We start from the raw sequence: 25,374 nt of genomic DNA on the forward strand, positions 1-25,374 counted from the left end.
TACCCACAAAATATGTATTGTTGAAAATAGAAACAAAACAAACACAATTGAAATGTTGAAATAATACAATAACGTGAATATAATAGCTGAAAAAAGTTTTGCCATTAAATCAATTAGCAAGAGGCCAGAGTAAATTATATTCAGACACAAATGTATTAGTTAATTTTAGACGTGCATTCTAAATTGGGGTTTTAGTGAAAACGTATGAGGTATTTTGTTATGGTAATGATATTATTAACAAGAAATTCAATTTTCTTGACTCGTGACTGGACAGATTGGAAAGAGAAGAGATCTGTAGGCTTCTTAAGGGACTAACATGTTTGATCATACAAGGATTCCGTAAGTGTTGGATCTTGTTCGATGATTTCAACATGTAACTCGGGCTTTGCGGGTTTTTCCCGTTCCCTTCGACTGCTGCTGCCGCAAGGAATCATGGGACATATTCATCTGCCCCCCCTCTTCTGCGAAGGGACCTTCGTAAGCGGGAAAGAAAAGGACATCTCAGCCCTAACCCCGTTGTTTCCATCTTACGTTCACTCTTTGGCATCATTGACATGGTGCCGAATTCGCCGTTGGCACTTCTCCTTCGCAAAACGACCGCGAATTCGAAGCCAACTGCCACTGACGAACCTCGATCCGGAAGAAAACTTCAAAACTCTGTGATTCTCGGGCGACATCTGGCGCGGTGAGGAGCTTCCTGTCTCTAAAAATGACTTGTCGGCGGATTTGTGGACGACGACGACGGTGTCGTCCACGGAGAAGGTGAGTCGCACTGAATATGGAAACGTATGTGTTGTGTCTGTGTGCAGATCTGACCGAGTTATGACTCAGAGGAGGAAGTGCGACATTTATGCTAATTGGGCGCTAACGGTTTGCGATTTTTGTATGGAGAGAAAATAGTGTCAAAAAGGTCAGAAACGTGTATCTCATGATCTACAAAGAGAAAATAGGTTAAATGAGTTACAAATGCTTAAAATGATTTGTGTAACTTTGGGTACTCTCAAATTGCGTGTTCAATATCAACACACAAATACAAAGCTCTTATAATGTTCGCTCTCCAACAATGCAAACGATGTCACTATTAAACCACTGAATTAATCGCCAACTATTTTGATAATCGATTAATCGGTTCAAGTAGTTTTTATGAGAAAGAAAAAAAAGTCTAAATTCTCTAAAGGCGATTAAAAACGCTGTGCTTCTTAGGCGAGATCTGGGGCTGTAAGGAGCGTCCTGATTTTAAAAAAGAATCATAAGTGGATATGTGCATGTTTACAGAAAAGGTAAGTTGCACTGAATGTAAAAAATGTACGTTTTGTGTCTGTGTGTGCAGATTTGACCGAGTTATGACTCAAAGGAGGAAGTGCAATATTTATGCTAATTGGGCGCTAGAGGTTTGGTTTGTATGGAGAGAAAATAGTGTCAAGAAGGTCAGAAATGTGTATCTCATGATCTACAAGAGAAAATAAGCGTTACAAATGCCTACAAGGATCTGTGCGTAACTTTGCGTATTCACAAATGCGTGTTCAAATCAACACACAAATACAAAGCAATCTGTGCACACAATGTTAAATCTGTAAACTTTACAGATTTAACAATGTTCGCTTTCCAACAATACAAACAATGGCACAAGTGTTTTTTAGACATTTGTCCTCACGGGAAGCTGTTGGAAAGCGAACATTTATTAGATTTAGGAGGTTACGCGTGCACAGATTGCTCTGTATTTGTAACTCTTATCTTTCGCTTGTAAATCATGTGATACACATTTGTGACCTTTTTCAGACTCTTTTTTTTTTTTTTTATCTCCAAAGGGCGGTACGCACGGACCAGACCTCAATATCTACTTTCCCACTGTTAGTCACAATAGTCACTCCAGCCGCTCCCACCTCATATCAGGAAGAAGCGCCTCTCACAGTTTGGAGAACCCGTGTCCTGAGGCGAATGTCTGGCACATCCCCAGACAAACTCCCACAGTATGTATAAGGTTACGTCTCTCCCTTCCACTGTTGCTCGGAGTTCATCCTGGCTGACATCCACCGTTTCCCACTCGCTTCCTGGCCAGCAGCTAACGGAATAACCCAGGGTTGTCGTAGCATGCTGAATTGTGATAGTTTGTCTTCATGCGAGTCAGACTGGGCCCACCACCACAGGGGCTGCTGCAGTCATATCAGGCCGCCAGTGGAGGTTTGGGTCAATGTGTTTAGCTGCAGTGGAAATGGCCCCGAGGTCTGCGGGTGACCACTGAAGCACAAGCGCAAGAGCTCATACTTCCTCATAACTGTCCACTGTTTGGATGCACCTGTTTATTCATTGTATTTTATTAGAGAGTAAACGGCAGAAAGAAGCCGGGTGAGTGGGCAGAGAGAGAAGTCGGAAGTCAGTTCAGTTACTCAGTAATATATTACTGTAATATAATTACTTATCCCAGTAACCAGTAGTGTAAGGGATTACAATTTCCGAAATAGTAATTATATTACAGTTACTGATCTAAGAGACGCCGCATTACTTATGACTATATGATGACGTGTACACGCGGGCAGGTCCCGTCGGCTACGGCTACGAGCCAAAAAGCTAAAACGAAGGATAGAGTTGCACACGGATCGTGAGTCAATCTCACGATTCAATTACCCTGTTTTAATACCATCAAATAACATTATTATCACCAAACTTATCAGAAACATTAACACGTGAACATACTGTACGTCAGAGTGATTAGAACTACCTACAATAACGTTTATGTCATGTACTGCAGCCAGCCTCCAGGGGGCGATCAAGATGTATGTCAATGGCGTAGACACCTGGCAAGACCTATTGGTGCAAGTGTCATACGTACAACCTGTGGTGGAAACGATGCTGCTCATCGTCCTGGTGCAGCCAGTATATTAAGCGGTATTCTATATATCCAGTCCCTTGGCCCCCCCTTCTCCTGTATTTCCTCCAGGGAAGGTCTAATCCCCGCTGCTTCTAATCCTGTACTGCTGGGACCAATTCAAATTCACGTGGGACTTAACGCCCTGTAATGCCTTTACAAGTAGTTGCGTAAAGCTGACATCCCATTCGTTCTGGGTAGGATTCTCAGCCTGGATTACAAGGCAAATTCTGAAATAATTAATGTGTGTTGGCAAACCGGGACGCCAGGGTTCACTTCAACCCCCCTTTTTTTTTCGAAGAATAGTCGCGTATTAATTTCACAATGAAACAATCCCCGACACCTTGTTGGAACGTCGGTGCTTCTCGCTCTGATCCCGATGGTCGTTAACCGTCTTTGTTTCTCCTTTGCATCTGTTTGAGGCAAACCATTTGTCACCGTGTGGTTGATTATAAACAGAGATTTTGGGATTATCTCGTGTTATCGTGGTATATTGCAGAGTTGTTCATTTGTAGTTGACAATAGGTTGTGTTTATGGACGGCAACTCAAAGTGTCCTCGAGCAAAAAAAAACACGTGGCTCCTGAAGATTTAGATCCATTTAGATCTTTGCATGTCATCACTCTATGGGTGTATTTTATAGGACAGTGATATTCCATATTTTTTTGTGGCACAAAGAAAAAGAAAAAAATCGGGTCACGATAATATTCATTCATTAAAACTTTTATTAAAGACCCAGTGTGTCTTTTTTTTTTTCTTTTCTGGCGGCGTCTGGTGGTAAAGCTGCAAACCGCAACCAACTGAGCCCCTGACAGGGGACACTTCATGGTGGCGCAGCGTTAATTCCATTTCCGGTTTCCGGCAGCATCTGAAAATTCAACGCGGATGCGACGTATTCTGGAACTGTTTTGTGCAACAACCATATTCAACACGACGTAGCAAACACGGCGACTCACACGGGTCCACATCATGGAACTATATTTAACTCATTCAGAGTATATTTAACTCATTCAGAGTTGACAGAAATCCTTGTGATTATATATATGAAAACATAGTTGTGGACAATATATTCAATTTCTGTGAATAAGTTCTTCTAAATTTTACACACTGTAGCTTTAATGCCAAACATCGAGTGAGCAAACATTGTCAAACAAATAATCACACGCCCACAAAAAAAGCAGTGCGTAGTTAAAAGCAAATAATTAAAAGCAAATTATACCATGCAGTTTCACATGGGTGAAGTGGTTATGTGCTATGATTAAGAAAAAATGTATTTTTTTGTCGTTTTTAGCCAATGCTTATTAAAACAGGAGTACATACTGTACTAACATCTGTTGGGTACTATTTTCAGCCACAGATTAGCAATACACATTCATAATACTAGCGAGTGATTTACTGCAACAGGACAGTGTTTGTGTGTGTGTGAGAGATGGACTTAAAATTAAACTACAGTGCCCACATTCATCATAATAAAGAAAAACGTGTCTCCCAGTTGATGACACGTTGATGTGTTTTTTATTAGTTTTTGGACAGCAGTGGATCGCTGCGGCTCCAAGGAATATTGCAATTAGGCTTTTCTCATAAGAGACAATATTTGTGAAACATTATCTACTATACAAATGACAATTACAGAAAAGATTAGTGTTGACTGATGTTTTAATAATGATAGTTACAGCGAAACTTATATCACAATTAATCAGTGTTGAATTTGATCAGTGGGCATTGGCCAATAAAACAGGACACAACTAACGATTATTTTCATAATCGATTCATCTGTTGATGATTTTTTTTTTGATTAATCGATTAGTTGTTTGGTCCATAAAAATGGTGAAAAAATGTTGATCGCGTTTCCCAAAACCACCAAGATGATATTTTGTTTTGTCCACACACCAAAGATATTTAGTTTACTCTCACAGAGGAGCAAAGAAACCAGAATATATTCACATTTAAGAAGCTGAAATCAGAAAATTAAGACTTTTTCTTTCATAAAAACTACTTGAACCGATTAATCGATTATCGAAATAGTTGGCGATTTCTAATCGATTAACTGTTGCAGCTCTGGACACGAGTGACTAGAAATGCAAGGGTGAGGGGAGGCAAGCTCTTGGGAAGAAGAGGGGGGGGGTGAAGTGTGATGCAAATCCAACAGTCATGATCACCTGAGCAGGAGAAATTGAAAATGAAGAGATATTTTGTTTTGTTTTTTCCCACAGAGATACAAGAAGCAGCGTTGCAGCCGAACCGAACACGAGAAAGAAGATGGTGGAATTGCGAACCAATGTGAATCCAGGTGTCATGAGCTCCCGGCGCAGGCTCTATTTATAGTCTGGCTCCCCGCTGCCGGAGCTGTCATCCTCAGTGTGCTCCGCAGCCCGTCTCGCCCGCCGCCCGCCCGCCAGCACACCAACAGCGGGCCACGTCTGTGGGCACGCTGCATAATTCACAGGTCAGAGACTCGTTCAGGAAGCATGTGTTCACCTCACACACACACACGCACACACACACACACACACACACACACACACACACACACACACACACACACACGTAGAGTTGATGGTATGTTTGAAACCAGCACACACGTGAACAAACAGGTGCGTGATCAGCAGGATGTTTCCTGGGCATCATGCACACAAACATGTGCTCATGAAAAAAGGGAAAGGCAGGACACTACAGGTGAATTTGATTTAAAGGGACAGTTCAGTGATTTTGAAGTGGGGTTGTATGAGTTACTTATGCATAGTTAATATGTTCCCTTATGGAGATGGTGATCAGCGATGTCCTTTAACGGAGTTTGGAGGAGAAGTGGAAGTTGAAGTAGCGTAAGTTTGCACTTTTTTTCCAAGCGTACTTCGGCCATGAATTACTGCGCCAACTCGCGCCGGTGCAGTATCACTCCGCAAATCAGTTGTTCGACTCAAAGCGACGGTACCAGCTGTCAGTCACGCTGTATCCACACTCCAATGTTGGAGTTATTTGTCGTCTATTTGACTCTGAATGAGACCATCATTTACAAAATGAACATCATGTTGTATTGAAGAAGACTTGAAACTAGAGATTAAACCATATACTCCTCAGGAAAATGATCACTGACGTTATAAATCAAGTGAGAAGAAGTGAGACTTCTATACAAACAACCGGTGGAGTCGCCCTCTGCTGGTGACAACAGAGAATACAGGCTTCAGGCACCTCGGCATTGGCTTCATTTTCCGGACCTGGTGACTACGTCCATTTTCATATACAGTCTTATAATAAACACTTAGTAGTTTGGACGTTTTCTTTCCACTAGTCTGGAAGAAAACATGATATGAAAAGCAAAAGAACAAAATTGACCAGTGCATGTTTTTGCCTGTAGTGTCTCACTATGCGTAAGCGTGAAAGAAGTTTTCCTGACATTTACCGACTTCCTCTTCTGAGCGGAGACTGTCAAGCCTGGCGCACAGCGTCTTTCTGTGGACGCGACTTGTCCCTGCTCCCCTGTGAAGGTATTGAACACAGGCCCCCCCCCCCCCCCCCCCCCCCCCAGCAGGCACGCTGTCAGCGTCCCGTCGCATGGCCCCCTGGTGGGTGGCGTCCATTCGACCCCGGCGCCGCTCCCGGTACCACCCGGACCAACTGTGGTTACAAAAAGTGTCGGCGTGAGTGTTTTTCAGCTATGCAAATGAACCGGGACATTAAAATACGCAAGTGCACCACGCAACAGGGTTGTGTTGTGAATACGAAGTCAGAGAGCACGCATCATTTGATTTTGTGTGTGTGTGTGCACCCTGTCTACCCACACACACACACACACACACACACACACACACACACACACACACACACACACACACAAACTCAACTTCAGGTTGGGGACGCCTGCCAAAAGTTCCCTTGCTGGAGCACTCGTTTGCATATGCAGATGTTAATTACCACTGGAGCTTGTATGGGCCAATCAGCAGGCTGCTGGAACAGCTTTTGCACCAGCTCCCCCCTCACCCCGCGCACCCCCCCACAGGTCGCCGTTTCCACGGTTACTCCCCCGGCTGATAATAAAGATAATCACCGCCGATTTCCTTCATGGCTCATTTTCTCCTGCTCTCACTTCTGAAAGGCCAGAGCACCGCTGTCTGATTTTTCCACGCTGAGCTCTTATCAGCACGCCAGGGCTGAGGACCAGGGCGGGGGGGTGGGGGGCGAGTCGACACACCACCTGCCACACACTCTCTGGGGGGGGGGGCAGATTCGTTCAGTCGAGAGTCTCGGATACGGAGGGGTAATGAGTGCGCGATCATCCATCCGGTGTGGTGTGATTGCGGTCGGAATAAAGATCACGAGAGCAGCATCGGGTCGGATCGGATCAGATCAGGCGATGGTTGTTCATCGCAAGGTGCTGAGCCCGGTTAGTGTGAATCAGAGTTTAGGAAACTAAATCAATAGAGAATGTCCATCAGAACCCGTCACGGTTGTTAAAATGTCCAAAAGGTTGCGTCTCAACACTCCCGTCGTCTCCACTTGTCGTTACAAAGCAACCTGTGAAAATGTTCGAACTTCTCTTAATCTTAATCTCCTTTAACCATAAACTGCTGCACACTGTATATCCAATTGACGGCTGTTAAAGAAAGCCATCTGTTATGGGCCAATACAATAGATCCAATTCCCGCTCAGTCTCCCTCCCTCCTCCTCCTCCTCCTCCTCCTCCTCCTCCCTTCCGTCTCCTTCCTCCTCCTCCCTTGAATCCATTGTCCAGATAGAAACGTGCCTGGGATAGCAAGGCTTTGCTCTCGGCACACTTCTTTAAGAATTATTTAAGGCTTAGGAGTTCCTGTGAAATTAATATTTGATGTGCAGGACCTGAGCGTCTCCTGGCGAGCCCAGAGCAAGACTTCAGAGAAGGACCGGGGTTGAGGTGCACAGCTCCCCTGCTTCAAAACACACACACAGACACACACACACACACACACACACACACACACACACACACACACACACACACACACACACACATCCTCTCATCACCATGCCACTGAATGAAACGGTCTGTATCCTGAAGTCTGGAGCTTGTCTGATCTGATCTCAGATGCATTTTGTCTTGAGACTCCTGTTTGTCATCCTCCACAACCTCTTGACTTCTTGAGGTCCCTCTCAATAGTCTGGTTTTTTTTTGGCCATGCGTCTCTCATGCTCCCATATTTTCCTCCCCGGCTCTCATCATCTTCGCCACAATCGACGGCGCGTTGACAGGCGCACAGCCATCGGACATCAGTCAAATTCCATCTTTGCTATGGCGAGAAACGAGGAAATGAAACGAGTTCTTTGCTCTTTCCTGTTGCCACAAGGGGGCAGAGTTGAGTCTTTCACAAATCTCTCCTCCTCATGATGATGGTGATGATGAGGAGATGTTGGTCCTGATCCTACACTGCCATCTCATGGCTCGTGTGTGGAACAGCTTTGAGGATCAAATAACCTTGTGAAATCAAAGTCTCAAACAGAAACTTCCAACTGTTTAGACAACTCTTAATTATTGCTCGAGCTATTTAATTTAACGTACCTGCAATTTATTCAAACAAATAAAGAGTAAAAACATTTGTTGAAACATCTGTTTCAACATATTTATTTGAACTTCTTTTAACGGGTTCCCAAGAGACCATAATATCAGTCAATAGTACCGATCTTTGGCAAAAGTTGTAAGTTATGAGCGTCTTGAATTACCCCGTTTTACTGTGACAGACAACTGTTGCTGCCGACGGTTTGACTCGTGCGAACGCACGGCAGAGATGAATCGAGCAGATACGTGTAATGAGAGCCATCTGCGCCCCCGGCACGCTAATGAATTAATCCCACAGACCTTATCTGGCCGTGCGCTGCCAGAACACACACACACACACACACACACACACACACACACACACACAGTTTATTGTGTACTAACATGGATGCCAATACTGTGGTGGGGCAGCAGAAGCAGCAGCAGCGTTTCACTGTCCCTCTCAGTTGTGATGGATCAACGAACCAACAATGTTGAAAGATAAGTTTGAAGCTTATGTTTCAATGCTAGATTATTGATTCAACATCATAGCATAAACATGCGTAGGGTTTTATGAAATTGAGGCAGTAGCGTTTTTGTTTTCTTCCCTCTCCCCTTTTTCTTTCTTTTGTGACGAAGACAAATCACAATAGTTACATAACCTGGACATTGAGGGCTGATTAACGATTGCTCAATACTGTACAGTACATCTGCAACAAAAAAAAATAAACTGGAATAACAAATCAAAAAATGTGTGCGTATGTGGTAGTGAAATATGAGCCGTCAAGTGCCTTTTGAAGAAGTCGGCTGAGGCTGCCTTGGTCTCGCTTCTCTGCGAGGGTTTCCCTCTCCCTCATGCGTCCATCTGCATCAATATGCACAGAGACTTTTAATAGATATTAACACTCAAAAGGCTCCCGGGGGTCTTACGAGTCGACCGAGCACCTCCGAGACCCCGAAAGCACTCCCGACCTTCACTACCCTCTCAGCCTTGAGCACAAATCACTTCAAGATGTCTGCCGAGCCGCCCAATCAGAGCCAATTAGGCCTGTCGAGTTTTGCCCTTTTCAGAAAAGGAAAGAGGAAGAAAAAAAACACACACACAAGGGAGAGGACATGAGGAAGCCGGGGACGAAGCGGCGGCTCGGAATGAGGCGAGTGAGGGGGGATGTGGATGGGACGACGCTAGGCTTTTCCAACTGTTGCCGTGTTGACTAACTCTCCCTTTTGTCTTTGCGCGTTCAAGACGTGAGAGTCTGCTCGTGCGACTGTACAGTGCGTGTTCCGTGCACTGGGCCTGGGCGGCCGGTGCCCTGGGACAGATTTTATGAACAATAGGAGGAGAAGGCTTCTACCACAGGCGAGTGCTGAAGAGGAACATCTGTAAGGGATCAAGGCAAAGGAGAGAGCGGAGGAGAGCTAAGAGAGAGGGAGCAGGGGTGTTTTTGGCATCGTGTTTTTGTGTGACAATCGTGTTTACACGGAGAAACATTCTTTGGGTTTCTCAGAACATGTAACAACAAAAAGAAGTTGAGCCCCCCCCCCCACCAACCCCCCGTTATATTTCCTGTTTTCTCCCGTCTCCTCCGGCAGCCTGTTTTCTGCAGTCGGACTCGTCACCGCTGGTGTCAAGATAACGTTGTAGTGACGTCATGGCCTGACAGCTCACTTTGTGGCAGCTGTTTCTGTTATTATTCCAGGTTTTTGTTGGTGATCGTGGCTCAGGGTCTCGTCGGAATTGCTCAAAGCCGGACGTTCTTTGACTGAGCCCAGGACCAATAGATTTCCTCGGAACACGCTGCACGTCATCGCATCTGAGCTCCCCCAGACCGGGGAGTCTGTGTGCGACATGCTCTTCACATCCCTCAACTCTCCGCGCCGTGTTCTGCTAGAGGTCCTGGCTGTTGTGCTACACTCATGTCGTCCTGTGTTTCTGAGAGATTGGACTCTGGTGCCCCCCCCCCCCCCCACCGGCCATTATGTCGCAGGAAACATTTGGCCCAGGTCTGTCTGTCACACGGTCTTATGTAACGGGACGTGGAAGGCAGGGCGTCGCGATCACCCATGCTGCAGGGTAAAGGGTGAATACAAATACGTTTCCGTGTTTATCCTTCGGCGGTTGTTTCGGGGGTCATCGCTGGGTCTTGTCTGGACACGCGGGGCAGGGTGGAAGCATGGCTGTTTGGACGCGTCATGCACCAGGAGAATGGCAGGAAACAGAGGAGGAAACCTGGATGCGGGAGCGGCGATAGACGGGTTGGTCAACAGGATGACGATGTGGGGAGGAGAGGAGCCCGTCACACTGAATGGAGAAGCACCAGCTTGTGTTTCCTCCTCTCTGTTGGTCAGATCACCACTGATGTAACCTCTCCGATAGTCCCTCTGCCTTTAGATTCCTGTTCCTCATCCCAGTCACACTAATGAGAGGGGAAACAGGAAAGCCTTTTTATTATTTTTTAATCTGACCAAACTGATTTAATTATTATGGCACGGATGCCATCTTCACCCTGTCCCAGATTGAACTCTTTTTTTTTCTCATGGCATAATGTCATTGCATTCTCATCGGTGCTCATCCCAGTGGAGCACATACCATCGGCGACGGACACGGATGAAAACATAACCTCCTCAGCGGAGGTAACTAACAACGTTAGCAACGCAAATTAAAGAATTCATTTTGATTTAAAGAAAGCTGTGTTTGCAAACAGGTATCAAGTTAATAGAGCTATATGAAATATTAATAGGATTACTTTTAGGAAAAGCAATCTCGCATTCTTCGGCATATCATTTAATGAGATGCTGCAGTGCAGAAGAAAGAAGGAACAACACCTCGGGCGAGTGATAGAAGAGGGGAAACAAGGCCGCCAGCCGCAGGACGACTATTATTTGGAACAGCAACCGCAGGATGTCTCGCTGTGCTCTCAAATTCTTGCATTTGAGGAAAAAGGGAGCTTTTAACGTGACCAATATTATCCCCATCATATGTAGCCTGTTAGCCAGTACAGTCCCATGTCAGTCATGCTCCCGCGACGACTCCTGTCAGCTGGCTCCGAGACTCACAACACAACAGCAAAAAACCTTCCTTCCTAGATAAAAACATCCAAACAGGTCCCCGAGGGTCAGATTCTCTCACCACCATGTGCTGATCCTCGTGATGTCCTGGCAGTGCCCCCCCCCCCCCCACACACACACACACGCACACACGCACTCAAACACAGACTGCTAAGAGATTCTTTGTAGCCAATCCCAGCTAACATTGGGCGAGAGGCGGGGTCCACCCTGGACAGGTCGCCAGCCTATCGCAGGGCCACATACAGACACGGACAATCACAATCATTCACTCTCACATTCACACCTACGGTCAATTTAGAGTCTCCAATGAACCTAACCCCATTCTGCATGTCTTTGGTGTGTGGGAAGAAGCCGGAGAACCCGGAGAGAACCCACGCATACACGGGGAGAACATGCAAACTCCACACAGAAAGGCCCTGGTTGAACCGGGATTCGAACCCAGAACCTTCTTGCTGTGAGGCGAAGGTGGTGTAGTGCTAACCACTACACCACCGTGCAGCCCGGTGGGGAAGATGACAGATGAAAATAGAGATGTACCGAAAATCCCTCAGAAATAGACCCCTGCCAGGCTTCCTGTAACTAATCAGGATTCTTCAGCTGTAAACGGACACATGCTTCACCATACTACAGATAATCCTCCGCAAATATATCCTAATAGATGTCATCTGAAAATGGGAGCATTAAGTTTCAGAACTTTGGATTTTAAAGACAAGTTTTTTTGCGCCAAAGTTCTCCACAAAGCAAAAGGTCAAACAAACAAAATAAGGGGTGTTGTGGACATAAAATAAGTAATACATACAACATAGTTTCAAACCCAAGGAACCCCGATAAAGATAAATACAGGATGAGCACGATTAACACCCAGAGAATGAAAGTGGGTCTGAAGATGCATTTTTAAAAACATGCGCTGGCGTCCGGCAAAGGAAAAGTCGCCAACCTTGTTTTCCACAAACGGGGCACAGCGAACACGCCGCTGTGGGGGCATCTGTGGGGTCCGGCGAGGGGGGAATAACTTCTGAGATTTATGTAGGGATGGGACCATGGAGAGATTCGTAGATTTTGATCCTTAGAGGATCCCTTACTGGATCCCTGAGCCAGTGTGAGGATGCAAGGATATGGGGGGGGGGGGGTGTCATGGCCTCCTTTCTTTGGACCCTGTTAATACCAGGGTGTGACAGGGTGTTGATGGAAGCCTGGGAGATGCTCAGGTAGAGTTAGTTACGGTTTAGTCTGGATTATATTTAAAGCTACAGTGTGTAATATTTGGTATAATTTACTTATATATATATATTTTCCATAACTATGTGGTCATATATGTATAATCACCTGCAACAAAGAACCAATGTTTTTATCGTCAACCTTGAATGAGTTGAATGTAGTTACATGAGGTGGACCCGTCATCATTTAACTCAAGGAATTTATGAGCCAGCCAGTCTTAAATATCTTGGAGCCATTTTTTGTAATCGAGTTACATCGGCCTGATTTGGAGAATCAATGGGGGGGGGGGGGGAGATAGATGTGAATATCATCTGTGTAGCAGTGGATTATGCATGTTATGAGATTGCATGATTTCTCCCAGGGGGACCATGTGAAGACGGAATAGATGGAGACCCAAAGATGAACCCTGGGGGAACCCCACATGAAATATCTGCAGGTGCGGAGGACGAGCTGCCAGTGGAAACAGTGAAGCATTTGTTTGAAATGGAAGAATGGAACCAATCAAGGGCGGACCCCTTGGAACGCCGACCCAGCGCGAGGCGATCCAGGGCGGACTGCCTGCTCGAGGGTTCCAGAAGCAGCGCTGGGATCTAGACGAAGTCAGATTAGAGCATTTGCCAGGTTGTCGCTCTCAAGAGATCTGTCCCTGTGCTGTGGTGATCAAGGGACCCTGACCGGAAAAAAAAACTACCTTTTCTAAAACCGTAGATAAGAAAGAAGTTTGCCTAAAAACATGTGTCAAGACCAGGCTTCTTAAGGAGTGGTCGGACCCCTGCAATGCATCAAGCGAGACGGGACTGTGCCTTTGGCTAGAGGGCTGCTGGAAATCGTCCGAATGCTTCTGCTTTAGGGGCTTTGTCGGTTTCATGTCAAGCCGGCAGGTAGTGGGCTTCGTGCCTGCAATTATCCGCCCAGGCAAGGATAAAGAGCCCGGGAGGGGAGGGGTCCTCGAGAGCCCGTGATTTTGTTTAGAGAGAAATCAGCTCACAGCTGATTGGGGGAGAATTTTGTTGTGGGCAGACCGAGCAGAGGGTTTTGATTACAGAGATTACGTTGCTTCGTAATGGTTATTTATCAGTTCTCCGGACTTTATCTACATGAAAACAGTGTCAAATATCCACGTACAGTATTTATTTTATTCTCAATAAGGGGCTTTTACTGCATGCCACCATTCACTGGAACACTGTAAAGTGCAGTATTTATTTCTTTTTCAATTGAAGTGCAATACCCACCGTGCAATATTTCAAACTTCATGTGCAATTATTGTTACTGTTGCTCTCATATTATATTATATTTATCTTTAGGCTTGTGGTGCATACATTTTTTTAACATAAAAACAAATCTGTGTTAATAATACCTTATTGCTTTTGTACATATCTTATTTTATTTTTGTAATGATATAGATCTCTATTTTCTGCTATCCGCTTTGCTGCTGTTAACAAGTCTCCCCCTTGTGGGACGGATAAAGAAATATCTTATCTTAACTCATCCTTTGCATTACATCATGTAGATGTATTTGTATGTACATACTACAGTGCACACTGCTCATATACTGTATGTGCATATTAGGTCCACTCATATTCATACAACACAACTTTTAGAAAAGTGTGAAGATTGCCGTTCTGAATCACTCATTCCCAGCAAGTCATGTTTAGTAAAACTCTAGACTTGACGTCTTATATATAAATAACTGTAAATTCTTTGCACAAAAAAACAGCATCTAAAGAAGCACAAATCATGGATTCAAGAATTTAGTTGTTGTTGGTTGTTTTAACTTCAATTTAAGACCAAATCATGGTGTCTGCTTTCTTAACGGTGGACTTGAAAAACTCTCTGGACCGAAACGTACGAGGCGACCTGGAGGAGGCGCCCCCCCCCCCCCCCCCCCCCCCCCCCCCCCCCGTTCCCAGACACCAGCCTGGCCTTGGCTCGGTTCAGCCCCATACGGTCGCATTGTTTGACGAGCGAGCCTCCAGGCAGTCCTCAAAAACCCAGCGGTGGGACGGCAGTGCTTCCAGATGTGGCCCGCCTGCGTCCCTGGAACAGCACATCGCTGTGTGAACATGAACGGGGGGGGGGAAACACCCAATACACACACACATCACACATCACACTCTTTCACAACACACCACACGTCGGTGCAACAAGTTTGTCTCACTTTCCGCTGATGTGGTGCGATTACGGAATGGCACGTCTATGATGTCATTGTGTATGCACTATTTGCGTGTGTGTGTGTGTGTGTGTGTGAGTGAGTGTGAGTGTGTGTGCATTTGAAAAAGGCGTGTACAGTACATGTTTGCATGCATGTGTACTTGTGTGGTTCAGTGGATGACTCAGTGCAGGCTGTTAGTCATCTGTCCAGGGACACACAAAAACTGCGACCGTGTGTGTGTGTGTGTGTGTGTGTGTGTGTGTGTGTGTGTGTGTGTGTGTGTGTGTGTGTGTGTGTGTGTGTGTGTGTGTGTGTGTGTGTGTGTGTGTGTGTGTGTGTGTGTGTGTGTGTGTGTGTGTGTGTGTGTGTGTGTGTGTGTGTGTGTGTGTGGCCATGTGCTTTTACAGGCCCATCAGCTATGTACACAACATGCAGGCAGGAGGAGTACTTCCTGTTTACCAGGTGCATCTTCCAGAACGTGAATGAGGTCACACTTAGCGCTGAAGTCTGTTGTGTTGCAGATGATCAGGTGTTTTTTAAATTCAGGTTCATATTGACAGAGGCCCTCAGCCAGCCAGTGTTTTCTTCTCACACACACACACACACACACACACACACACAGACACCAGTGGAAACACCATATATTTGTGCCCTCGTCTACAATAGCTTCACTTGACTCTTCCTGAAGTGCAAACCCACGCTGCAGAAGTTGCGGCGCAAACTGTGGGGGGGAAAAAACCCTGCAGGCAATTGGGGCTCAACGTTTTTTTCACGTGCAGGAAGTCAAAACGACGACACAAAGATAAGGCTCGGATGCCAGATGTGCAGCTTCACCCGCCGCCATCTCATTTATCTCGTTCTGGTGCCCACGTGCGCGCACACACACGCGCACACACACACGCACACACGTGGACGAGGGAGGAAGCTTTCAGGGGAAACGGGTTAACAGCAGGCGGTTAGAAAAGGGGTGTGGAAAGAGGAGAGAGAGGACTGAGGGAGTGGAGCCGTATAAAGAGCAACAGAACACAAGCCAGGCTTTATCCTGCTCGTCTGTCCCGCTCGCTCAGACCTCACAGGAACCCCCCACCATCCCACCTACCTCCTGCCCACACACACACACACACACACACACACACACACACACACACTCGCCCAGCCTTACTTACCACACTTTTTTTTTTTTTTTTTTGCTTTCACACACAGCGAGTCTGACCAGCGAGGATGTCTGTGTCCATGTGGAGAATGAATGGGCTCTGGAGGAGGATGGCCGGAGTCCTGGTGCTCTGCGCTCTGTTGCTCAGCGGTGAGTACTCGCACGGTCGTCACGTGTTGTGTCTTTCTTTTGTAAGTGTAATATTCTTTCATGTCAATCTTGTCTGTTGCTTGTGGGATTTAAGTTTCTTTTTTGGGGGGGGGGGGGTTGCTGCTCTTCCTTTTTGTTTTGGTTTCACAACATTTTTTGTAGTTGTTAAAATTCTGTTTCATATAACGCAGTGTGTGTGTCTGTGTGTGTGTGTGTGTGTGTGTGTGTGTGTATATGTGTGTGTATGTGTGCATCTGTTGGGACTTTGTACACACTAGTTTGGGTTGGGGGTGGAGGGGGGTGTTGCTTTGATGTGTTCTACCATGAGGGTGCAGACGCATGCAGGCAGCGATGGTTAGCAGTGGTGCGGCTGCAGACTCAAAGGGGGAACGTTCGGGAGTTGGAAAGTTGCCGCGGAGAATGATTACGCTGCACATCCTGCAAGCGCACCTGCGTGGAGCTCTAGTGACGTTTTTAAATGCGCGGAAAACGACTAAAACTACACACACACACACACACACACACACACACACACACACACACACAATTCATAGATGCATTTCTTTGTGAGGCGTATGGATCGGACGGGTTCTGTGTATTCCACAGTGTGACTTGTGAAGCCACTCAAAGCACACGGGGCTGAGTGTGAGCTGCACGTGTGCCGCGGTGCATACGGCAAAGCGGCCACATAACACACTTCCTTACACTTTGTCTGTACAGAGTTGCAAAATGTGTGCGTGCGTGCGTGGACTCACTGGGCAGTCCACTTTTTCGAATCAGTCTTGAGGCCTGGTGCTAATTGCCGGGTGATGTATGGCTCGGAAGGCGTCGCTTCCTCGACGGTTCCTCCTTCAGCCCGGCGTGTAGCGACTTCTGCAGAGCCGTCGGGCCCCGTCTCTGGGCCAGAGCTGCGGCGAACGTTAGGAGTGACCCTGGGAGCGTTCCAGACTGAGGAAGATCAAACCAAAGGGGTTTGACTTCTAAAGGAGGAGAAGATCATGAGAGGGCGGAACATGTTTGTAGTGTGCACACAATAAAAAAAAAAAAAAAAGGCACCATGCGTATCGTCTGCATCAGCAGCTTGACAGACGGTAATTAGATTTACATGGGAATCGAGTTACTCGCCACGGAGGAATTAAAGCCTCGGTGCGGGGGACAACATTTTACGACACATCTAATAATCCCTTGTGTATTTGTTTACTACTGTTGTTGTTTGAAAAGCAGCCGTTCTATTATCCCAGTATCTCTATAATTAGGACTTTTTGGACATTTCCAGTTATTACACCCATGCCCAGTTTGACATTTGACAGAGTTGCACACAGCCAACCAGGCATACTCCCTTCTTTGCTCCTTGAGGTCCACCGAGATTTCACGTTTCAGGATCTTTCATTGGCGCCGACCTCGCAGCCCCCGTCTCGGATGTTGGCAGAGAGCTTCTGACTTTGTGACTATCGCAGGTGTGCTGCTGACCCCTCCTCCATTATTCATCACATCCAACAGCAGCCCTCCGCTCACACTGCCCTGCGACATTGTTGACACGTCGTGTCCAACTCGCGTCACAGCGTCAATCTGCAGGGGCATGCTCACATCTGCCCCCCGAAAAGTCTCTCCGTTCAATACACTGCACCTGAAGATCTCTTGAATCTTGATCCCGCCCAGTTTTGCCAGTCTGTCTTTATCATCCGCATACGTCCATCATGGCTGTTTCTGTTTTTGTCCCTTGGTTACATATTGCACCAGCGGCCAAGTCACAAGAGACGCTCTGTCTCCCCTCATTGACTCTTTTTACAATATAGGACTATGTTGCCGCCGCGGTATATGGGTCAGAGGTCCGTTTCTGATGACGTACAAAATTTTCAAACGAGGACACAGACCGTTTTAATGCTTCACGCTCCATTAGGACTGTCTCCATCTTAATAAAGAGGAGTCTTTGTCACGGCACTCTGGCCCCAATTTCCCCCAGTTTTTATTGAAATTGATGAAGTTCTTGTCCTCTGAATAGCCCTTTATGGTTCAGAGGTGAGCAGTAAATGGGTCTCCAAAAACGGAAATATATATATATCTTCCATCCATCCATCCATCTTCCAGCTTCCATCTTTGTGATTCTTTTTTCATGGGCAAAAGCTACTTTCAAAGTCTGAGTCCGTGGTTTGTTTTGAGCACTCCGCATGCGTAGACTCTCTCCGCTCCGTGTGACGTGATTCTGAAGTGAGAGCGACTGAAGTGACGAAAAAGTATCGCCTTGAAAACGAGAGTGATTTGCGGCACAACGAAATAAACGATAGAGCTCGATATGAAACTGTTCTTCTGTTATCATCATGGAAACAATGGAAACCAGCAAACTCAATGGACTAACCACTTATCCAGTCTCATGGCAATCTCACATCGGAGCATTAACTGGCACTTTGCTGGCTCCAGCTAAATCAATAAAAACAGTAAATCTGTGCATATCGACAGCTCAGTTGGTAACGTCGGTGACGTGCAGCTGCAGAACGTCTTACTTCAGATGTTGGAGTGTAGAAACACTGATTCAGGCAAAGACGAGGCAAGAAGTTAGAGGAGTGGATGGAGGCGCGACGAGATGAGAGCCTGCGATTCACTTGAATGGGTTTGATCGTCTTTATCAGAGGCGAACGTCCTCGTCACATACGACCAGGCCGATCTCCCCCTCGACTCTGTGGCTAACACGGATTTCTGGCTCCACTCCCCATGGCCGTCCGTCAGTAGTGATGCAGTCGTGCAAATATGTAGCGCTGAAAAATGGGCATGGACTGCGATGTTGGATGATGTCATTCAATGCGTCTTGGAGTATGTTAGAATCTGTCGCTCTCTCTCGCTCTCTCTCTCTCTCTCTCTCGCTCTCTCTCTCTCTCTCTCTCTCTCTCTCTCTCTCTCTCTCGCTTTCAGGATTTCTTGGGGGGGAAAAACCCCCCAAAGCCTTGAATCTGCTCCGGAGAAAAGCATCTTGTCTCTCTCGTTTCAGCTTGTCATCTACAACGGCTTCCTTCAGAGAAGTCGGGGGCAGAGCAGCGTGAGCTGTGACAGTCGCATGTTAGAACACACCGCATTAAAGCCAAGACATTTGCTAATGCTGGGGATTACTAATTTGGTGCGCGTGGGTCCAAAAAAGCCACCAACGCTCAGTCGCTTGTATTTCTTTGGCTCACGCTCGCACTCGAGTGGCAGGATTCCTGAATTGTGTTTCCGAGAAGAAGTGAGGGTTTAAAGAGGACACCGGCTTCACAGAGACTAGAACTCAGTTAGTCTTGTGTCTCAGGCGGCTTCGCCCTGCCAACGCAAACAAGGGCAGAATATTGCCACTCTCCGCTCTCAAGGCCCTCGGCTGTTGACCAGCATTCTTTCAGTCCCGAGTCGCGATGAAGGTTCGGTTCACGTCATCTGCTGGAGGGGCGTGGGACTTTTATGTAAGCCTTGGCAGATAGTGGTCTTATGTCAGCAATGGGTGTGTGTGTGTGTGTGTGTGTGTGTGTGTGTGTGTGTGTGTGTCCACTGGGGCCCGAGGGTTATGGCTGAGGTGCCACGTGAGCTCTCGGAGTAATTAAACCTGGAGCCTGTGTTTTGTCAGACCGCCAACTTTCGCTCCGGTGACTTCTCCGCATGAGAGCGCGCCAGGTCGGTCTTACAGGAGAAATCGTTTGAGTATACCTCAAGACACCAACTGTCATAAGCGTCCGACCTGTGAACTAACCCGCCGGCCCTCGTCAGCGCGAACACCGCGGGGGGGGACAGTCTCGTTCGGAATCCCCTTCGCCCCAATCCGACTCTTCCTTTTTTCCGAAGCAAACATATTCACGATAAGAGAAAAACACAACCATTGTCGCCCGCTAAGTAAGTGATCGTCCAGGAAAAGGAGTTGACTTGGAGAAGTAGATCGTCTAGCAACAATATTTACCCAGCGAAACAATCTTAACGAGAAGCAGGCGCTGGCCTCGCATTCAAATCGTACTTTTCCAATTACTGCTGTTCTGGTGAGCTTATTGTTCCTTGTTCCCCTGGCACCCCGCTGCACTTTTACAGCTGTTGGGTTTTACCAGCAAACGAGGATGGGGGGGGGGGAGTTTCTCCTTCATTTTCTAAAAAAAATTTGGCGGCACGAGCACAGCACCAAGGACAGTACAGACGTCCTCGCTGGGATCAACCCCCCCCCGTTTGGCCGATGAGCAGCCCCGGGACCAGAGTGTGTGTTCTTTGGAAGCACCGTCTGCTTCTTGTGTCATCCCGGCCTTTCACAACTACAGCAACAGCTCAGTGATCCTCCTCCACGAGACGCCAACCATGAGCGTATGTGGGAGAACCAGGCAGGGTTTGTCTTTATGGAGGGGGAATAGTGGATAACCCCCCCCACCCCCGGGGGAGAATAAAGGCACTTAATGAGCCTTGACTGAGGCCTTTTGACTGCGAGAATAATTGCTCCTGGTAATTCACGTTCAGTATGAGCAGCTATGTCGTCGAAGCCAAACTTCCTAATTGAAAACACAAGACTGTTTTTGACGATACACTCATTTGTACAGAATGCGGGTGCATGTAAAGAAAAACAAAACACACACCACAGTGTGTGTGTGTGTGTGTGTGTGTCATTCTTTAAACCTGCAGACTTTAGCCATAGTTTTTGATCTGATTATTGGTATTATTCCTCAATCTTCCTCTCCCACTTGCCACTCAAGTCATATCAGAACCAGATTGTGATTTTTTTTTGGGGGGGGGGGGGGGGCTATAGGTTATTTTTTATATCTTATATCTTTTTACAACCTCTCCCCACACAGTCTCGTGTAAAAACAGCAGCTGGAATCAGTCCACGGACATCTGCAGGTTTGAGTCCGGTCCCGGTTCAGACACAGGGAGTGTGGGGGGGCGGGGGGGGGGCTCTCGGAGCAGCTGGTGTTTCCAGCTCCTAATCCGCCGCTAACCAAATGAACGGACTGTTTTGGAAACAGGTTTTGAGTTTCACTGCCCCAGTCAAACTATTTTAATGACTTAAAATTACCGGGTTTGAATAAAAACAATGGTCAGAAGCTGCTATCAATCACGGCGTTACCTTTCCATTCTTTCCCCTTTTTTCCATTAAAGTCCATTAAGGACACACAAAAAGAAAAAAAAGAAAAGAGAAATGATCACATCAAACAAACTGAAATGTAGAGAGGCAAGTCTCTTTATGGCTGTACTTCCACATCGGTGCGTCCGTGTTCCTGTGCCCGGTGCGTGTTATCTGCAGCCGGCAGCATGTTGACCTCTGCAGTCAGCCGAGGTCACCGCGTGGCCGTGTGCTGTGACAGCCACATCCCGTTAGAGGTTGTGCGCCGATAACATTCCCAATCTGTTGTGAATTCCTTTTCTCGTGTTTTTTCAAAACTATCTCACCGTGTAAAAAAAAAAACACCAGGGGTGTGGTCGGCCCGGGGGGGGTTGGGGGGGGGGGGGTGTCAAGGTCTTTCGCCACCCGTCTGCGGAGAAACGAAAAACAGTTCTCACGTTCAGGCATCCGAGCTCAGGGATTCATGTTCTTTGTCGCTGAATTAGCGAGTTAGGAGTAAAGTGAACCAGTAGTTTAGTCAATTTTCTCCAAAGCGGCTTGAGGGGATGACCTGGAACCGATCTCCCAACCTTCTGTACTAAAGTCAGCGGGGTAGCCCACTAAGCTACACCAGTGGGTTTATGCTGTAACATATCACTCGTTCTAGCACGATCTAGCGTCACGTCTTCTCCATGACCTGATTAACCGATTTAGATGGAGAGACAATTTGATAATCGATAAATAATTCCAAGGAATTTATGGATGAGAAATGCAAAACAATGCAAATGTAAGGGTTTGCTGCGTTTCTCAGTTTTAAACTGTAAATCCCATTTATAGGGCATTATTTCCCTTTTTTTATTATTGTTTTTTAAGTTTTACAAAATAAACCATCATCACATATGTTTAGAGAGGAATCAGTAATCGGAAGAAAGTCATCACTTGCAGTCTAAATCTCATCTGTCCATCTTTGGTTGGCTACTAAATCCATTTCTCTGTCCCGGACTTCCCGTTCGGGGTCTTGGGGAACTGGATAAAAGTCCCCGGCTCTGGGAAGTCTGAGCCGAGGTGACATTTTCGTGCGCGATGAAAAGAACGGAATGTGGTGAGGCTCCGGAGTCCGTCCGAGGACACCTGCGAGCGGAGAGCACATGGAGCAGTGACGACAGCGAGGGCGTGACCCGTCATACGAGCGCCAAGTCGTCGTCTCGGCGGTCTGGGTGGAGGTCAAGTCCCGGGATTGAGAGCTGAAGCCTTGCCCCTGACGCATGATGTCACCGGCCTGACGAGCCCTGTGACGGGTCCAGCACATACTCCGGGAGGGAGGGAGGGAAGTTTCTCCCCGAGGAGACTTGCTGCAGCTGCACCAGTCGTCAGTTCTTCGGGCCTCCACCCATGCAGCCTCCCCAGAGAGGAAGCAGGCCTCATCCCTAAATACCACACGTTGAAAACAACCCGCTCAAACTCTCCGACTGCACCCGTTTAATCAGGTGTGACAGTGTTTGCTTTGACCGCAATTTCCTCACTCTCCCCTTCCCCAGATCTGAGTGCTGGAGCATAGAGGCAATTACGTCGGCGAGCCGGACTGGGGCAGAGGCGTGAGCGACACGGACCATATCTGGATGCACACACACCAACACAGAATCGCGCACACACAGGCAGAGATTGTGTAGTGTCCTGTTGACAATTGCCTCGTAGAGCATGGCTGACTTTGAACCAGAATCGCTCAGACGCGGCGCTTAAAAAAAAAAATCCCAACTAAACCGAGAGGAAAAGTCAGTTTCGCGTTCGCAGCTGCAGCCGTCGGGTTTTATCGAGGTGGCGATAACAGCGCGCTCACCAGAGGACACGCGGCAACCAGAGCTGCAGTAGGTCAAGACCCGTGCTCCGTGGGCTGAGGAAGGAAGGAGGAGGCTGAAGACCAGGACCTGAAACTAGACTTCAAATAGAAAACACAATAGGATCAACAAAAATTTATCCTATTGATCAATTTGTGTATGTTTTTTTCTTTTCTTTTCTGTGTGTGTGTGTGTGTGTGTGTGTGTGTGTGTGTGTGTGTGTGTGTGTGTGTGTGTGTGTGTGTGTGTGTGTGTGTGTGTGTGTGTGTGTGTGTGTGTGTGTGTGTGTGTGTGTGTGTGTGTGTGTGTGTGTGTGTGTGTGTGTGTGTGTGTGTGTGTGTGTGTGTGTAAATTAATCATAAGGAACAGTTTCCTCCTCCACCTTATCGTTTCCATTTCCTGCTTCCCCCCCCCCCCCTCGAGTCCATCCTTGGAATATGATTTCTTTTTCAGTATGGACCACCACGTGCTATATTCTGCAATTCGAGCGACGATGTCGATTCAGTAATGACCTTCCTCGATCCCTTTCTCCATATATAATAATCCTCCACAGTCGACTGGGGAATTCTCGACAGGGTATTAAGATGCATTTCCGTAGTGCAAGTGCATGAACTGTAGTTGGGTCAGCAACGCTTCAGTGTTACGGTCAGTCCTGTCCTTACAATTGTTTTTGCTTTGTCCTCCATACCCCAGGCAAAAATATATATACAGTGTTGGAACTGTTACACACAATCCTGGGCACATATCATATCCCCTTCCTCTTTAACCGACGCTGCAGCTCTTTACATCTGGCACGGCTACACACACACACACACACACACGCACACACCACGTCAAAGCCTGGAACACCCAGGCTGAGTGCTTCAAGGAGGACGGCCAGGGAAGGAAATCCACTTGATGCTGCCCAGTAGAGGAGCGAATAGTGAGGAGCAGGATTTTTACTCGGACCCAGAGGTCCCGTGCACCGCCGTCTGCAGCCTGGCCCACGTGCCTCTCTGGAGGGGGAACAGAGGCTGTGTTTGTGGAGTACGAGTGTTGTGTGTCTGCGTTTGTGTTGGGACGGGAGGTCCGGAGGCTTCGCGCCGATGCCGAGGCGTCTGGCTGGAAAGGCGGTGTGATTTCTGACACAGCTGTCTGAGGAGTCTGTGTCCACAGGAGTGTTTTCTGAGTGGAGAAACCTCTAATGGCGTAGTGCGCCGAGTTTAAACATGTGACAGGTTAAAGTGAGTAGATTGGTGTGTGTGCGCGTGTGTGTGTGTGTGTGTGTGTGTGTGTGTGTGTATGGAGTATGGCTGTAACTAATGATTATTTCCATTTTCCAACGGAGTTTCCCAAACTCCAAGATGATTTTTTTTCTTTTTGTCCACTCACCAAAGATATTTATGTAACTGTCATGGAGGAGCAGAGAAACCAGAAAAAATATTCACATTTGAGAAGCTGAAATCAGAGAATTTTGATATTATTTTCCATAAAAAAAACTACTTGAACTGATAGTCCAAATAGTTGGTGATTCATTTAGTAGTACATTAATAATCGATAAACTGTTGCAGCTGTAGGTGTGAGTCTGTCCATGTGATTGATGGGTTATAGAAACTGTGGAGGTAAAAGTAAAAAAAACACATAATTAATCATGTTTAACTGAAGAGCTTTTAAAAAAAAACGACAATTCCCATAAATAGTATTTCAGTCATGACGACTACAGTCAAAATTTGTTCATTTCAATGATCGCAATTAGTTATATTTGGCGGCATGGCTCTGTTCTGGGACCTCCCGTCTGAGGGAGGGAGAGGCATGTCTCCCTACCCCCCCTCCGTCTTGAGCCTTCATGGAAGAGCAGCAGCTGAAGACCCTTCACACTAGGCTCAATTTGTTTCACTGCCGAGGGACAGTGAAACGCCCAGTTAGAGCAGTTCAGATGCAGAATATGAACAGCTTCGGACGCTGTTCAGATAAGAGTCCAGTGCTGGAGGGACCCGTGTGTCAAAAACATAATGTCATGGGTGGCCAAAGTCGGCCATGTTTATCGGATCGCAAATACACGCCGCTTTTGTATAAAAGTATCTGGTGATTAACCAAATAACGATTGTGGTGCAACCGAACCCATTACCCAGCATACCTTTGGTTAGACGTTAAACTGTTTACACGCGGTACTGGTTTCCTTCCATGCTGAGGGGAACCTTCACTTGACAATACTCTTGGCCTCTGGAAAAGTTTAGTTCTTTCTTCTTCTTCTTTTTTTTTATCGGTAGTTTGATCCCTGATTGGGTCTGAACACACGCTGATACGACTTTGGTTTATCCTCCATGGCTCTGGCAGTGGGACCAGGGGCTCGGTTGTGCGGAGACATCAAAAGTTAAAATGCTTGGCCTCTAATTGAGAATGTCTCAGAACACT

The 25,374-nt window shown here is 46.8% G+C and overlaps 1 protein-coding gene across 3 annotated transcripts in view; it reads left to right on the forward strand.

The window, feature by feature from the left end:
- Positions 1-443: 443 nt before the first annotated feature.
- cd34 (CD34 molecule) overlaps positions 444-25,374 on the forward strand; it is a 33,349-nt gene continuing 8,418 nt past the window's right edge. The window contains exons 1-4 of one of the 3 annotated variants that reach the window (XM_035645910.2): positions 444-762; positions 1,809-1,970; positions 5,079-5,311; positions 16,014-16,113. In XM_035645910.2, coding sequence (XP_035501803.1) covers positions 16,032-16,113 — 82 coding nt within the window. In that variant the 5' untranslated portion in view covers positions 444-762; positions 1,809-1,970; positions 5,079-5,311; positions 16,014-16,031. Of the gene's footprint in view, positions 763-1,808; positions 1,971-5,078; positions 5,312-15,838; positions 16,114-25,374 lie in introns of those variants that run through there. The other 2 variants (XM_035645908.2, XM_047330758.1) reach the window with 2 other exon arrangements.

The sequence above is a fragment of the Scophthalmus maximus genome, chromosome 3 (assembly GCF_022379125.1).
Source record: "Scophthalmus maximus strain ysfricsl-2021 chromosome 3, ASM2237912v1, whole genome shotgun sequence".
Classification (NCBI taxonomy): Eukaryota; Metazoa; Chordata; class Actinopteri; order Pleuronectiformes; family Scophthalmidae; genus Scophthalmus; species Scophthalmus maximus.